The following is a 16,529-nucleotide window of genomic DNA, read 5'->3' on the forward strand; positions in this document are numbered from 1 at the left end:
CACCATCATAGGGGATATACCTCATTGTAAAGGTATTTAGGTATTTGACACGATACTGTTTTGAATTTTGTTGACACTTATGCTTTACCTCATTAGAATTTTAAAATTTTTATTTATGCAGCTTTCTTTTTTGCCTGTTTTTACATTTTCCTCAAAGTTTTTGCCGTATTTGTATTTAGCAGTGTACTGATGAAATAACTTTTTATGGGGAAAAAAATAAAAAACAACACAAAAACCAGCAAACAAACCACTTTTCACATTTTTCACTGATAAAGCAAAGGACTTGTTCCGAGTCAGTGCATGCTGCCTGAGATACTTGTATTCTGACAAGTCAAGGAAACATAACATTAAACAATTCCCAATATCATCTGTCTCATCTCTCTTCTCCAGGACAGGATCATGTATTCCTACATCTTTCCTTATAGAAAAGTATATTTTACAATTTTAGACCACTATATTTTTAGAAGGTTACTACCATATAATTCCTAGTTATTGTCTGACTTGACTTTTCTTTAGTGTTTCTTATCATGAAGGTGTTCTGCACCAGAAAGTGCTGGTCTGTTTTGACCTCAGTAAGAAAGGTACTCAAACTCTGTAAAGCTGCATGTTAAATGATACTTTAAAATTCCTCTTACTGGGACTAACACTATAAAACAAAAAGAGAGTGGTATAGATAATCCTGTGTCCCTTTAAATACTAGGAATCCCAAGTAGTGCTGCATGGAATGGTCCTCCATTCTGTCCCTGTCCATAGAAAGTGCTACTTGGTAAAAAGAAATGTTTTCTTTCTTGAGCTATTAAAGGATTTTTTTTACATGAAAACAACTCTATTCATCATTTCTACTGCCAAACAGAAGGATGTTCAGAAGAGAATTTGCTGCTTCATTGTAAGCAAGGATAGACAGCTGGCGTAATCAGTGGTACCAAGTGGAAGCTCCATTTGTTAGAATTCACCATCTAAGTTTATCCTGAGATACTCAGGATACCAAAGATACAGACCTGAAGGCCGCACTGTATGTGCAGCACTATGCAGCACAGCACAATGGCTACTCAGGGCAACTGAGAGGTGGATTACTGACTCCTTGGTGTACCATGATCCTTGCCCATGGTCCAAAGGACCTATACTCTTCCTGTGAAGAATATTCCCTTCAGTTTACCAGAAATCCTGTTTGTACTTGGAAATTGATATCATATTATCCCTGAGTTTTTTATTCATTAAGATGAGCACATATTTTGTTCAATGATTTTTGTAAGTCCTGCTCATTATTATACTTTTGATTCTTCTTGTTAAGAGTTTATCAAATGACTCGAAAGGAAATTTTTCCTTTTTTTTTAATTGAGCATATAATTTTACAGAAATACAGCCATTGTTGAGTTAAATAATTATGTCATAAATGTTTCCCTTATTCATATTTTTGACACCTGTCTTTCAGTCATGCAATATTTTTGAATTGTGCAGCTTTGTGATCAGTGATTCCACCATAACTTGTTTTCTTCAGAACATGTTTAAATAGACAATTTTTTTTCATAACTGAATTATCTTGTACCTTTGTCTTCTGAGATAGTCCTAGTTACCTTAGTAAATAAATCCATACTAAAGGCAAGAGAAACGGGGGCCCACATGAACCTCATGAAGTTCAGCAAGGCCAAGTAAAAGGTGTTGCATCTGGATTGGGGCAATCTCAAACATCAGTACAGACTGGGAGATTATTGGGTGGTGGATGGCCCTGTGGAGAAGGAGTTGAGGGTACTGATGAATGAAAAGCTCTCTGTGAGGTGGCAATGTGCACTGGCACCCAAGAAAGCCAACTGTATCCTGGGCAGCATCAAAAGAAGTGCAGGTGGCAGACTGAAGGAGGTGATTCTCCTCTTCTATTCCACTTTTGTGAGACACATTTAGCGTACTGTGTTCATATCTGGGTCCCCCAACATAAGATACGCACTTGTCAGACGGTGTCCAGAGGAGGGCCACCAAGATAATCAGAGGACTGGAGCATCTCTCCTATGAAGACATAGGAGTTATGGGGTTATTGAGCCTAGAGAAAAAAGGAGATTTTATAATAGCCTTCCAGTACTTACAGGGAAAGGGACTTTTTTTAACATGGAGGTTAGTGATAAGACAAGGGGTAATGGCTTTGAACTAGAAGAGGGGAGATTTAGATGAGATATCAAAGCACTGGAACAAGTTTTCTGGAGAAGCTGTGGATGCCTCATCCCTGGAGGTTTTCAAGACCAGGTTGGATGGGGCTTAGGGCAACCTAGTCTAGTGAGAGGTGTCCCTGCCCATGGCAGTGTGGTAGGAGCTAGATGATATTCAAGGTCCCTTCCAACTCAAACCATTCTGTGAGTCTGTATCATTTACCACCTGAAACTGCAGTATACTACTTCTCTTTTCCTCCCTAAAGCTATACTGATCTAAGTCCTTTCTGTAAGCTTCACAAATTTTGATCATATGTTCACATTAACCTTTCCTATCTAGGGAGGTAAGAGTTTGTCATTTCATGACTTTCATTGCCCTCATAAAATTGTAAATATAACATTTTCTGACCTCCTGTGTTCTTCCATCATACTGAATGTATTGCCAAAAGAGTAACACAGTAACAAACTTGCTCTTTGGAGCACCAGCTGTTGGCTCACCAGTTCTTTATGTAGTGAATTCATTTGTCAGTAATTGCGTATTGTTGTTTTCCTCCATTCATTTTGCCAACTCAGGCAGCATCAAAGCCTTCCAGCTGCGAATTGCTGGTGAAGCATTTCTGAATTCCAACTATGATGTCTGGCTATCACTTTTGCTATGTTTCTGCGCTGCAGTTGTTGTTATACAGTCAAAAATAAAAGGACAGGTGTGGTATTGATTTTAAATATCTATCCGAATCATGTGATCATAGCAAGAAATATTGTGTAATGTCATTGCTATTTTCCTGTATGTTAATTATATATTGACATAGCTAGTTGAAAAAAGAAGTGACAATAATGTGTAAATTGTTTGAATATAGTCAATGAATAACATTTTATCTCATGCTTGATATTAGGAAAAGTGTCAACTTCTACATATTCAGGTTATTTTGAATCTGTTGTGTGTGTCCACTGCTCAGAACTGCAACAGTGCCACATAGGGAAAAGGGCAATTTTCAAGACCTTAGAGCATTAGAAAGTATCACTTCTGCCATAATTTATATTCAAAATCATTCCAGTTCCCAAAATTAGAAAATATGCCTGAAGAGAAAAATTAAAGGAGAAAATATTTCACAGAAAATACAAATTTTTTTTAGACAGTAAGCTTTTCCATTTCTACAAGTTATTTTTTTTCAGCAGAAAGAAATCAGTGATTCAGATTTTGAATGTGATGATCAAAAAGCATGAAACTCTTTTCTAAATACTGTTATTTAACCAGATATTGCATAGATTAGTTTTCTTACTTTATTATAGAATTCTGCACGTGCTCCACAGGATTGCATATTACATTTCTGAAGTATTTTGAAATCCATATTCCATAGCAAAAAGCTGCTTCACACATCTTAACAATTTGTGATTATAGAGTCTCAGCTGTATCAAACTCATTTTTCAGTGTGACCAACATGATTTTATGGATTTATTTCAGTGAACATTTACAAAAGATTTAAACCCTCAAGTCAAATATCGTTCCATAAATGAATTCACATTAAGAACTGCAAGAAATGTGTTTTGAATGGACTGAATTGCAGCTGCAAGATTACTGTAGCTTTATTGGCTAAAAGGAACAAATCACTTAAACTTGCATTTAGTTTTATGTAAAAGAAGTAGCCAATCTGCATATATTACTTTACTTCACTTCAAAGTGTATTTTTGTATTTTGTGATTGCATTATTTAAAACAAATTAAACTTAATTATAATCATTAAATAATCATTAAATGTTTTTTAAAACAGTGGAGCTCCTGAAAGCTTGTCAGTTTAGTGACATATTCTGTAATGGTATTTCTATCTACTTTCTGAATATTTGAATTTTAAATGTGAGACAAAGTTTTGTGAACCAAACATACAAACATTGTGCAGTAAGTTTTTATGAAAGTGATATGGTCTCCACAGAAAGCGACTAAAGCTCAGTTTTATTAAAATTAATTGTGTTTACCTGTAACTGTAGCCTCTAATGATGTGGTGTGATTTTTTTATTATTAATATACAAGTCTTTCTCTAATAATGTATAACGTATTGAGCTTTTCTGGTAATTTAAAGAGATTTCTAATTTTTGTATCCTTGCTGAATATGGGTATGACATCAGAATAAGAAAGGTATAGACAAGCTGTAGTCTTTGTCTATGTTACCTAAATAAGAAGTGAATAAATTTCATTTAGCTCCATTATCTCAGTTACATCACTGAAGATGGGCAGTAAACACATTAGACTGGGGCAGCTCTACCCAAGCCACTTTCCATCATCTACTGGCATTCCTGGTCAACTGGAGAGGTCCCAGAAGACTGGAGACTTGCCAATGTGACTCCCATCTGCAAGAAGGGTCGAAAGGAGGATCCGGGGAACTACAGGCCTGTTAGCCTGACCTCGGTGACAGGGAAGATTAAGGAGCAGATTGTCCTGAGGGAGATCACACAGCATTTGCAGGACAACCGGGGGATCAGGCCCAGCCAGCATGGGTTTGTGAAGGGCAGGTCCTGCTTGAGCAACCTGATCTCCTTCTATGAACAAGTAACCCATCTGGTGGATGAGGGAAAGGCTGCTAATGTGGTCTACCTAGACTACAGCAAAACCTTTGACACTGTCTCCCACAGTATTCTGGAAAAGCTGGCAGCCTGTGGCTTGGACAGGTACACCCTTTGCTGGGTAAGGAGCCGGCTGGAGGGCCAGGCCCAGAGAGTGGTGGTGAATGGAGTGAAATCCAGCTGGTGACCGGTCACGAGTGGTGTTCCCCAGGGGTCGGTGCTGGGGCCTGTCCTCTTCAATATCTTTATTGATGACCTGGATGAGGGCACTGAGAGCAGACGACACCAAGCTGGCAGGAAGTGTCGATCTGCCTGGGGGTAGAGAGGCCCTACAGAGAGATCTGGACAGGCTGGATCTCTGGGCTGAAGCCAACGGGATGAGGTTCAACAAGACCAAGTGCCGGGTCCTGCACTTTGGCTGCAACAACCCCAGGCAATGCTACAGGCTTGGGGCAGAGTGGCTGGAAGACTGTGTAGAGGAAATGGACCTGGGGGGTGTTGGCTGAGCATGAGCCAGCAGTGTGCCCAGGTGGCCAAGAAGGCCAATGGCATCCTGGCTTTTATCAGAAATAGTATTGCCAGTAGGAGTAGGGAAGTCATTTTGTCCCTCTGTACTCAGCCCTAGTGAGGCCCCACCTCAAGTACTGTGTCCAGTTTTGGGCCCCTCACTGCAAGAAAGACATTGAGGACCTGGAGCATGTTCAGAGGAGGGCAGTGAAGCTGGTGAGGGGTCTGGAGCACAGGCCTTATGAGGAGCGGCTGAGGGAGCTGGGATTGTTCAGTCTGGAGGAGAGGAAGCTCGGGGGAGACCTCATCACTCTCTATAACGACATGAAGGGAGGTTGTAGTGAGCTGGGGGTCAGCCTCTTCTCTCTTGTAACTAGTGACAGGATGAGGGGGAATGGCTTCAAGTTACGCCAGGGGAGATTTAGGCTGGACATTAGGAAACACTACTTTTCTGAAAGAGTGGTCAGGCACTGGAATGGGCTGCCCAGGGAGGTGGTGGAGTCACCATCCCTGGAGGTGTTCAAGAAACGTTCAGGTGCTATGTTGAGAGACATGATTGAGTGGGGTTATTGGTGGTAGGTGGATGGTTGGACTGGATGATCTTGTAGGTCTTTTCCAACCTAGCTAATTCTATGATTCTATGATTCTAAATATGGCATCTGCGTACTAGGCAAATATAGAAGACAGAAAATTCAATGCCTATACAATATGGTTGCCTTGAGGAATAGGCTGTAGTTGTTTAGAGAGCATTTTACCACAGTTCTGTATATAGAGAGAACTTAGTTACCAAAATCTTGTAATTAATTAGTTATCATGAGGTCTAGGCTTCAGATCATATGATCTTCCATATCCAGGCTTCCATGTGCACAAACTGATTCTTCCAGGCTTAGGTGGTTCATCCCTATGAATTGCTTGTAAAAGACCTGACCACTGTACCTTGAGGTGATCCCTTACTGTATATTGATACAGAATGTGGATGTACACACATAATTTGATTTGTCCAAAAGAGATCTCTCTCACTGAAGGAATAAATAGCTTAATAAGTGTTCATTATCAAAACTAGATATTCACAATTTCTTACTGTCATTACTGGCCTTTAAAACCAGCAGGTATTCTCTACTCAATTAATTTTCTAGAAGATCACTTAAGAGGCACCATTTTATCAACACTCAACAACTAAATAATGATTTGCTTATCACAGTAGGGTTTCCTTAATTTTGTAGTTATTGTTCTATACAAAGAAACGTAATCAGAACGGTTACTGAAACCAAGTTTATTTGATTAAAGCTTTCTCTAGAAAGCTTTAATATACTGTCTTAAATTGTTGTGCAAGACAGCAGCTTGTGTGGATGCTTATTAACATAAGCAATCATATATGGAATTCATCCCTTTAAATGAATGCTGTGGTATGTAAGGAACTAAGGTTTTTTTAAATGATGAGAATGATTGCAATTGCAGAAAAGTTTGAAAGGTAGAGTGACATATTCTAGAAAATGCTGTTGAGATTGATTAATTCTGAATACTTTTCCTTTTGTTTGATGGATATCTTTGTAGAATGTAAACTCATAATATATTTATTCTGACAGTGCACTAAGCGGACTGAGAACTCTGGAGTTCAAAAAAAGAATTGAAAAGAGAATTCCGTACATTTTTTACAGATTTAACTTATATTGTATGCACGTACAATTCTATTTTCTCCATTACAGTTCAATACTTAAATATATCTATATGTTAATGGAACAGAATTGCTGCTGTTTGTTTTTCTATATTTGAACCCATGTTGTTGTTTTTATGGAATCTAGGGAATAACATTTTTTAGTTTGCTACTGGCAACTCTTATATCTTTCTTAAGCACTCAGTGTTTTACTGGTCAACTTGTAGTTTGTTCAAACTTAAAGCTACAGCGTGCATGAGCAGTAATTTGAAATTTCTTTTGACACTAAGGATGACTACAGGAGCATATCAATCTGCAGTCAAGAGATCTGCAATGCTTCTTCATCTTCTTTTGTTACTATGACTTATTTCTTCCCTCTGACTTTTCAGCTTTCTCCCAAGCTAATCGGTTCTCAACTCTGAGATACCTGATATCTTGCCTTGTCATTAATCACTCTGAAGTTAACAGATAGTATACCTTTCAGCACTATCTTTGTCCGCACAGTAATGAATCAAAGTCATCAAAATATAGGAAAGTGCTTTCTGAAAGCAAAGCCTCTTTTCTTTTTATTTTAGGCAGTCTTTCATTTTTAGAAAGTTTTCTTATATTGTTTCAAAAGAATGTCAGCCTGATTGACATTAATGTGTTAAAAAAGCTAATTGCACATACAATTGGAAATACAAACATTTCCTGTAACTAATTTTCAATTAACTTACTAATGCAATAATGCTAGTGTTGATGAACTATTGTATAATTAAAGAATATAACTCCTTGAGGCCTTTTACCATGCCATTTCAATTTAGAATTTTGTTTTTTTTCTTCATTACTGTAGGGACAAATTATTGATCATTACTGTATGTAAAAATTATTGGTCTGTATGTTGATAATAGATCTGTATAGCAGTTTTTGTTAGAAATTCCAAATAGAAGAGATCTAAATAGTCTGCAAATTTATTTTTACCCATGATTCATTTTGAAATTCATCCTGGATGCTGGTGTTCTTTCCTGCAAAATGGCCCAAAAGTTCAATTCAGGACAGAGAATGATTTTTGATTGATTATTTAGTTTACTATCCAGAATAATTCTAATTCCAAACTTTCCAAATGAGCCATTAGCAAAAAAAACTTTTTATCACTCTTCAAGAAGAGGGAGCTGGACACTGGGTGTTTTGCCATATTTCAATCAGTTTGGTTCTCGTTCTGACTCACAGTGGTTTATAAATGTCATACACCAGTGTTCTGAGAATGAAATCCATTGAAAACTTTCCAGCACACTGACCATAATCTCACAGAAGCAATTCTAGCGAATGTGCATTGAACCTTGAGCCCACTAACAAAAACATATAATGTGGTTCTACATTAGAAAAAAATTTCAAAATTTTACCTCCCCAGCCAAAAACCTAGTCAAAAACCCACAACTTGCAAATAGTTATATATGCATCCTACCAGAATTATATGCCTCCAAATGGATAGATTGTAATGTACTATAAACTTCATTGCTATGTTGTATCCACAACTACAGCTCTTTTAGACCTTTGCTAAATGGTAGGTCTCAGAAGCTACTCCTGTATATAAGCATTCACATGTTTCTCTTACACAAAAGATTTACAGATATGAAAATATCCTTTTAAAAAAAATCTTCCTGACTCTTCTAATTGAAAGTAATAGTATTAACTACTACTTCCATCATTTTTATAGGAATATTCAAAGTATTTCATAGGAGTATTTAATAGGATGGTAAATCAAGAACAGAAGGCAGTTCAGTCAAAAGGCAAGTAGGAAAGAGAGGACTGAAAGTAAGTCAGAGTTATGAACATCAGTAGTATCATTCTAAACTAACTAAAGCAAGCAGTATGGACTAATGGCACCCATTCAGGAGAGCATGTAAAAGGTTTAGATAACAAACAGAATCACTTTTGTTTGATGATCTCAGCTGATATATTATGCTCCTTTAAACCAACAATAAATAAAACAATGAAACAGAATTTAAATACAAGCCTATGCATTTTGCATAAATCTTATTCTCCTTTTAAATCAATTACAAAGACAATTCAAACAAATCCCAACTCAGGAATCTCTCCTTCAATGTATCTCATAGCCTAACCCTTCCAAGAGGCTTTTGACTTCTCTGAGGAAATCTAGACTTAAACCAAGCCAAAAAAAAGTTACAACAAACCTAGATCTAATTTCAAAGAAAGGTTAGTAAAGACTATATTGTAGTATCTTAAAAACTCAGTTTATTTTCTTCAAGAGGCAGCCATATAACTGGTTCTTGAGGTCAAATTACCCGTTCTAATTTTAGTTCATAACCAAAAAATTTGGAAATATGTAGTCTCACTCATCCGACTCAAACTCATCTCACTCATCTCACTCAATACAACTTCTACTGGAAATAATACTTAGCAGAAAGCTGAAAAATGGATATAGAAAGTCACATCACTGCACAGTTGTACATAGTTCTCCAAAAGGTATAACAGGCAAAATTCACTTGTGGAGATAAATGTAACCAAACAGTCAATAAAAGTAAAAAGCAACAGGAAATACAGTTCATGCAGCCCAGCCAAAGCAACAGTTCGGTCTAGGAGAGTTCCCGGATTTTTCTGAAAGGAAATCAGAAGATGAAATCAGCTAAAAGTTTGGAATGGACTGTGAAATGTGTTCTCCTGATTATTGTTCACTCTGACAGAATTAGAAAACTATTTCCTATAGCAACTGTGTAATTTGTCAGTAAGATACTGAAGGCTATGCAATGGCATGCTAGAAACAACCACCTATGCAAGACTACACTTTTGTTATTAATTAGGTTTTAACATAACTATTAATGAGCAAATTGCAAAACTGATTATACTTAGTGGTTCCTAATAATCTAAGTACATGTTTTCAAATCAAAATCAGCCTTAAATCTTCTCTAAAATCCAGATCTAATATCCACTGAGATTCTAGAAGCTAAAACTACAAATATATGTTTATGAAGTATAGTCTTTCTATCAAAGGACAGGTAAGGCTAAGGAAATGAGAATGATAGCTGGAACCTCAGTAAGTTTAGTGATCATTACAATTGTAAAGGTTTATATTTTCAAATTGAATAAATGGAAAAATAAGCTCAGTATTAGAGGTGAATAGAAATCAAGGATATAACAAGAGAATAGAAGAAATAATTTGAAAATAAAATGAAGGGAAAGGATAAAGAAAAGCCCTTTCGGCTCATTTGGATTGGGTTGGCTTTGAGGATGGATCAAATTTTACAAGGCTCTGTACACTTTGTGTTACAAATCAGTGTTCTGAATGAAATAACTGAATGTTTTATAGTAGCAGGATGAGTAAAATTAAAAAGAAATAGATTTGGATAGGGTTTTAATGGTTTAGCCCCTGCACTGGGGCCCAGTGACTGCTGCTGCATTACTTTAGCTTCAGCTTTGGGAGTAGTAACTCTGGGTGACACCACCACTGCCAGCAGTCACTGCTTATCTGTGCCCTTGCTGTGTGTGGGGCTGGGGCCACAGATGGCAGCCTAAGGGAAGTGAGCTGTGATATGAAAATGTTTAAAACAAACAACCTATGCCTGAGAAAAAGGAGGAAGAAACCACTTCAGTGATCATTATATCATTCATCAAGAAGGCATTAAGATGCTTGTAATTCTCATAGCTAATGCTTGAACATTCAGTTCCTTAACTATCACCTTAGTGATCCAGAGAGCCACAGGAAGGGTGAATATAACACCAGAGAAAGAGGATATTAGTACATTTTATTCTGTAAGTATTTTAGGGCTGTTAAGCTTTTCTGTATTAAGTAGTGAATATAAAATGTTAGACTGTTAAAGCATTAATTGGACTAGCTAAAATCACTGGCTCATTTGGTGTGTTTCTGCTCATAATAATTTGAGCGTAACATGTAGCTCTCATTTTCTACCAAATTCATAACACAGGTAAGTAGAATTGTTTTTACGCCATTACAGTCTGCATAGTGTTACTTCTGAATTATTTGTCATTGTCTCTTGTTCTTGGTCTAGTTAAATCCATTGTACCTTTCTCATTCGAGAGCATCACAATGCATCCTCACCTTTAACACCAGCAGAAAAGTAACACTGGTCATTAAATAACTTGTTAGGCAGAAAGGTATTGTCATGGTTTTCCATAGGTATTCCAAATCATAACATGCAATGAACTGGTGGAACTGGGACAGCTGCTAAGGGAGGACTAGAATTCCCAGAGTGCTCCAGTCCTTCCCAAGTGGTTTCTGGGAGGGAGATACAAAGTGATGTAGTGATGTGAGTAAGGTCTGCCAACCTTACAGCACATGGTTAGGAGACGCTCCCTTTCCCATTTGTTTGACTTATTACTCTTGACTCCTTTTATATTGTATTACCTCACATTTCTTTACCACTTATAGTAAAATTGTTTCTCTTTATCTCAATTGAGCAGCAGCTCCCCCTTCTCTCTTCTCCATCGGCTTCCAGTGTGGAGAGGAGTGGGGGAAGGAGGCTAGGCCCTGTCACATGACAAGAAAATGAAGGAAAACAAATTCAACCCACGACAGCCATAGATAGAAGCTATCATGCTATTTGGCTCCATCTTCAGGAACAATGTCCAGGGAGATGTAACTCTACTCATCCAGCATCAGAAATAGTACATTAGTGTGTAGCACTTAAATAGCTCAATAATTCATTTAGCTAATGTTTACAGCTTGAATTTAGTTCCTAAGAATTCATGTAGATTGAATGGATCTGTCTTGACTGATAACATTGCATATCAAACAGGGCAGAAGGGCTTTCACTCTTCAGTGACTATAACACTATACTATGCTACAGTAGACTATACTATACTGTGCTATTGCGTACTATACTAAGCTGTACTGTACTTTACTATACTACCTTATAATGACACCAAGCTGAGTGGTGCTATTGACACACTAGAGGGAAGGGATGCCATCCAGAAGGACCTGGACGGGCTTGAGAGATGGGGCCATGGCAACCTCATGAAATTCAAAAAGGCTGAGTGCAAGGTCCTGCACATGGGTCAGGGCAATCCCAAGCACAGATACAGCCTGGGTGAAGAATGGCTTGAGAGCAGCCCTGAGGGGAAGGATTTTGGTATGTTGGTTGATGAAAGACAACATGAACTGGCAATACGTGCTTGCAGTCCAGAAGGCCAACCATATCCTGAGTTGCATCAAGAGGAACATGACCAGCAGGTAAAGGGACATGACTTTGCCTGACAGCCATGACTATTCAAATGTGATGGAGAGTGTCTTGGCAACCACATCAGCCAGCTCCTTCAAGACTCTAGGATGCCTGTGGCTGGTCCCCATAGACTTGTATACATTCAGACTCATGAGGTGGTCTCAGAGTTGCTCTGCTTGTGCCAACTTCCAGCCTCCTCTTCTTGATTTCTTACGCTGGGGGCTGGAAAGCTCTTGTGCTTTCAAACAGGAATTCCTTAAGATCCGCCAGCTCTGTTCCATTCCTTTCTCCCTAAGGACAGTTTCCCAGGGGATCTCACCCAGTAATTCCGTAAAGAGCTATAGGTTTGCTCTCTTGAAGTTCAGGGTCCTAAATCTGCATTTTTCCAGGTTCATATTCCTCAAGATCATGAACTTAACATGGTTGCCACAGCCTAAACTGCCTCAAGTCTTAACCTCTTTAATAATCTCTTCTGCATTGGTGAGCACAAGCTTCAGTAACACTTCGGCTCTGGTTAGTTTGTCCAATACCTGGGTCAGGAATTTATCTTCAGTGAACTCCAAGAGTCTCCTCAACTTTTTGCAACCCACTGTGTTGCTTTCCCAGCAGACATCTGGGTTGAAATATCAGTTGAAATATCCCATCAGGATGAGAGCCTGCAAACACTACGCCTCTTGTAGCTGATACAAGAAGTCCTCATCAACAGACTCCCCTTGATCAGGTGGTCTGTAGTAGAACCTGGCCACCAGATGTCCTTTATTGGTCTGGTTGGTAATCTTAACCCACAAGCTCTAACCTGATCATGGCTATTTTTTAGAGGCAGCTCTTTGGAATCCATCCACTTAACATAGAGGGCAAGTCCCCTGCCCCTCCTGCCTTGCCTATGCCTTCTAAAGAACTTGTTGCCCTCAATTGTAGTATTCCAGTGATTTGTCCCACCATAGCAATCAGGTCACAGTTTTCTAATTGCACCACGGTTTCTATTTCCTCCTGCTTATTTCCCATGTTGTGTGCATTGGTGCAGAGGCACTTCATCCGAGCTGTTGGGCATGTTACCCTCTTGGAGGAGCCCTCCCAGATTCCTCTGGGACAAATCTGAGATTTTTCCCTGCTGTTTCCTAAAGTGACAGCGTTCCTTGACTCTTCTTTGTCCCTCAGAAGTACATTCCCTTCCCCCATCAAATATAGCTTAAAGCTCTGGTGATCAGTCCAGACAGCTTGCTGCCCAATTAAGAGGATTAAGAGGATTTTAAATAAAATAACATCAGTCTTCTTTTAAATAGAATTCCACTCTGTGTATCTGTTATGTACAGATTATTAGACAAAACCAAATTATTAGTCTTACAAGAAAATAATGACAACTTGTGAATTACGGCAAAAAGTCACAATTTCAAAAACTTTTCCAAGCTTTTCGAGAGCTTTGAATATTCTTCTGTTCATGTTACTTATGGATTTAAATCCTCTTAAAATTAATTTGAGTCATATTTGCTAAATTGTTCAAAAAATAAAATTCAACTCCGATCTTTTGAGTTAAAACCATTTTTCAAAACAAATGGAGATTACAGATGAAAATAAAAATACATTTTAGGAGAAATGAAAAGGTTATGTTAACCACTGTCTTAAAAGTGTTAAACGTAGGGATACATCACATTTGAAATATGTTTTCTTTCACTGTTTTCTTTTCCAAACAGTAACAGGTAATTAAAAAACAAAACAAAACAAAACAAAACAAAAACAAAAAAAACCCACAAACACGGTTTACCACCTTGACAGCAAAATCAAAAGACTGAAAAACATTATTGTTATAAATTAGCTTTTGTATTTTTCTGAAGATGAATCTGTGGTAAGACTGTATTCTCTGATTAATCCATTCATTCAGCAAACATTCAGATGTTCTTCATTGACTAGTTTCGTGTTACTTGAGATCCATTGCATAGAGTTCTGTATGTAACCTGAACTATTTATTTGGCTTGCTCTGTTTTGTTAGGATACAGAAAGATTTCCCAGGAATAATTCTTTGCGTCTGTCATAAACATTTTTTTAGGATGGAACAAACAATCTCCTGGAGCTGCTTAATTTACTTTGGTGGTTTTGATAGGGGGTTAGTTTTTATATTACACATGAGGTCATACAAAACTTTTTTATGTGTCTCAGAGCACAGACCTCTTATCTTGCTAACGTTAGATGTTTCAACATGTAATGTTTGCATACAGGACTCTTGAGGTAATACTGCGTGTTTAAAGACAAAAATGTATAGTATAATTGAAATATTAACAATATACTACACAGAAAATATTTCAGTAATAATTACAGTTGTCATATACACACTCTTCAATGTCTAACCCTTTTCCAGAAGCTATGCTTACCCTTTTCTGGCTTCTTTACATCTAAGAGATTTCATACTGGTTTTGACAGCAGGGCTCTTATGGTAAGTTGTCAGCACCTGGAATAGTTCTCTTCTAGTTTCATCTTATTTGTTTTAGGATCCACTTTAAGTCATATTTATATGTTTGCTTAAGTGCTTTTATACTTTGTTGGATTGAAAGTCTTTGTTACATCTGAATTTACTGTGTACGGTGGCCTTTGTCTAAGTTAGATATTCTTTCTTTCTTCATTTTTTTTTTACCCTTAAGATTAGTTTTGTTCAAATCCAGGTCTGCTTTTCTTTAACTTACCACTGATGAGTTGCTTACAGCCATCAGATCTAGTATAAAGCCTGTGCCCCTGATCATCCCATACTTGTATTCCCTTATGCTTCATTCTGTGTCTCCACTTTCTAAAGAGAAAGAGTGGTCAGGCGCTGGAACGGGCTGCCCAGGGAGGTGGTGGAGTCACCGTCCCTGGAGGTGTGCAAGAAACGTTTAGATATAGCGTTGGGAGACATAGTTTAGTGGGGTTGGTGGTGGTAGGTGGATGGTTGGACTGGGTGATCTTGTAGGTCTTTTCCAACCTAGCTCATTCTATGATTCTATGATTCTATAAAGGTCTTTTATTATACCAGGCATATATTGATCTATATTACATCGTTTTAGAATCATAAGACTGTGACAGTACCACCTGTTTTTGATGATGCCAGTCATCCCAGACCCCAGACCCTGTTCCTCTCTTAATATTATTACCCTGGCATGTTGTCAATGCCAAGTGCATTCTATGTCTACAGTGTTTTCTGAATTGCTGGCTGCCCAAGAAGGCTTTCCAATGTCCAGGGATCTGCTTGTCTCATTAAATAATGATGTATATCAAATTCGGACTCAGGAAATTGAAATATACCTAAAGGTTATTGGAGATTAAAAGTTAGAGTTCTAAAAAGTTCTCCGTTACTGAGGTGGACTCCTTTCCTTATACTCAAGGGCTCTTTTTGATTTCACTTTTTCTACCATTCAGTCTCACCTCCTCCTCCTCATAAGCATCGTCATCATAATCGTCATCATCATCATCAGCAGCAGCAGCAGCAGCACTGTACTCAGTCTCCACTTCTGCCTCAGGCCTTCCCTTATCTAGCATATCTTCCTGTTCTCTGAAGTTGTTTGAGCATACACCCTCACAGAATATATCCTGTAATTTGCATTTCTTCCTCAAACCTGACCTTGCTTATTAAATTTCAAGTGGATATCTCTCCAAGATCTGTTTTTCAGATCTTAGTAGTTGCCTCAAATCTACAGACATGTTTCTGCACAATGTCAAGTAATTTAGTAGGGATGTACCTCAGCTGAAACCCTCTGTTTCACTGTAATGAAAGGAATCTGCTATTAGGCTTGTTATTTTTGAAATCTAGGGAAACAAAAAGTAGTAAAATGCTGGTTTTTCATCTGCTGCTTTATTTTAAGCTTTTCCTGGATTCATATAACTATCTGAACAGCTATCTATGTTTAAAATATTATGGCTTTGATTTCTCCTGGTTTCAGAGGAATTCTTGAAAATACTACTGGTGAAAGAAATGTACAGATAAAATAGCAATAAATAGTAATAACAAATAGCTCTTGAAGAGTTTTAAAAGAGTTATAATTCTTAAATGTTTATATTTATTAATTTTTAGTGATGATTGCTGAATACTGAGGTACATTCTCCTAAAGTCAATTTCTAGAAGCCTTGTAAGGAAAGTCCGTTTCTTCCTTTCTTTTTCTTTTTTAAACTTCGACACTTGACACTTTTTGTGTCCAAAGACCTAAAAAATACTATTGATCTGGTGACTTCTACCCTGTAGGAAAGAAAGCTGAGGAATTTGCTAAATATACCTATTGCTTCCACTGATGCATTTCATTGATATACATTCAATAACATTCTTATAGGATCCCTTCTATCTCTATCAGGTCACGTGAGGATACATGCACTGAGATAAGATAGCCAATAAACATGACTATGTCTGCCTAAAGACTGGGATATGTGACATTTTGCATGTTTGTATAAGTGAATTAAAAATAACCCAACAAATATAACCCAGATTCTTACCAAAGAAAGGTCTATATGTCTTCAGTTATTTCTTCCTACTGTGTCACTT

General features: G+C 37.7%; 1 protein-coding gene across 1 annotated transcript in view; it reads left to right on the forward strand.

Annotated features, from left to right (window-relative positions):
• Positions 1 to 15,322, forward strand: part of EYS (eyes shut homolog (Drosophila)) — a 35,519-nt gene extending 20,197 nt beyond the window's left edge. The window contains exon 3 of the mRNA XM_021392015.1: positions 15,192 to 15,322. Coding sequence (XP_021247690.1) covers positions 15,192 to 15,322 — 131 coding nt within the window. The remainder of the gene's footprint in view (positions 1 to 15,191) is intronic.

The sequence above is a fragment of the Numida meleagris genome, chromosome 3 (assembly GCF_002078875.1).
Source record: "Numida meleagris isolate 19003 breed g44 Domestic line chromosome 3, NumMel1.0, whole genome shotgun sequence".
Taxonomy (NCBI): domain Eukaryota; kingdom Metazoa; phylum Chordata; class Aves; order Galliformes; family Numididae; genus Numida; species Numida meleagris.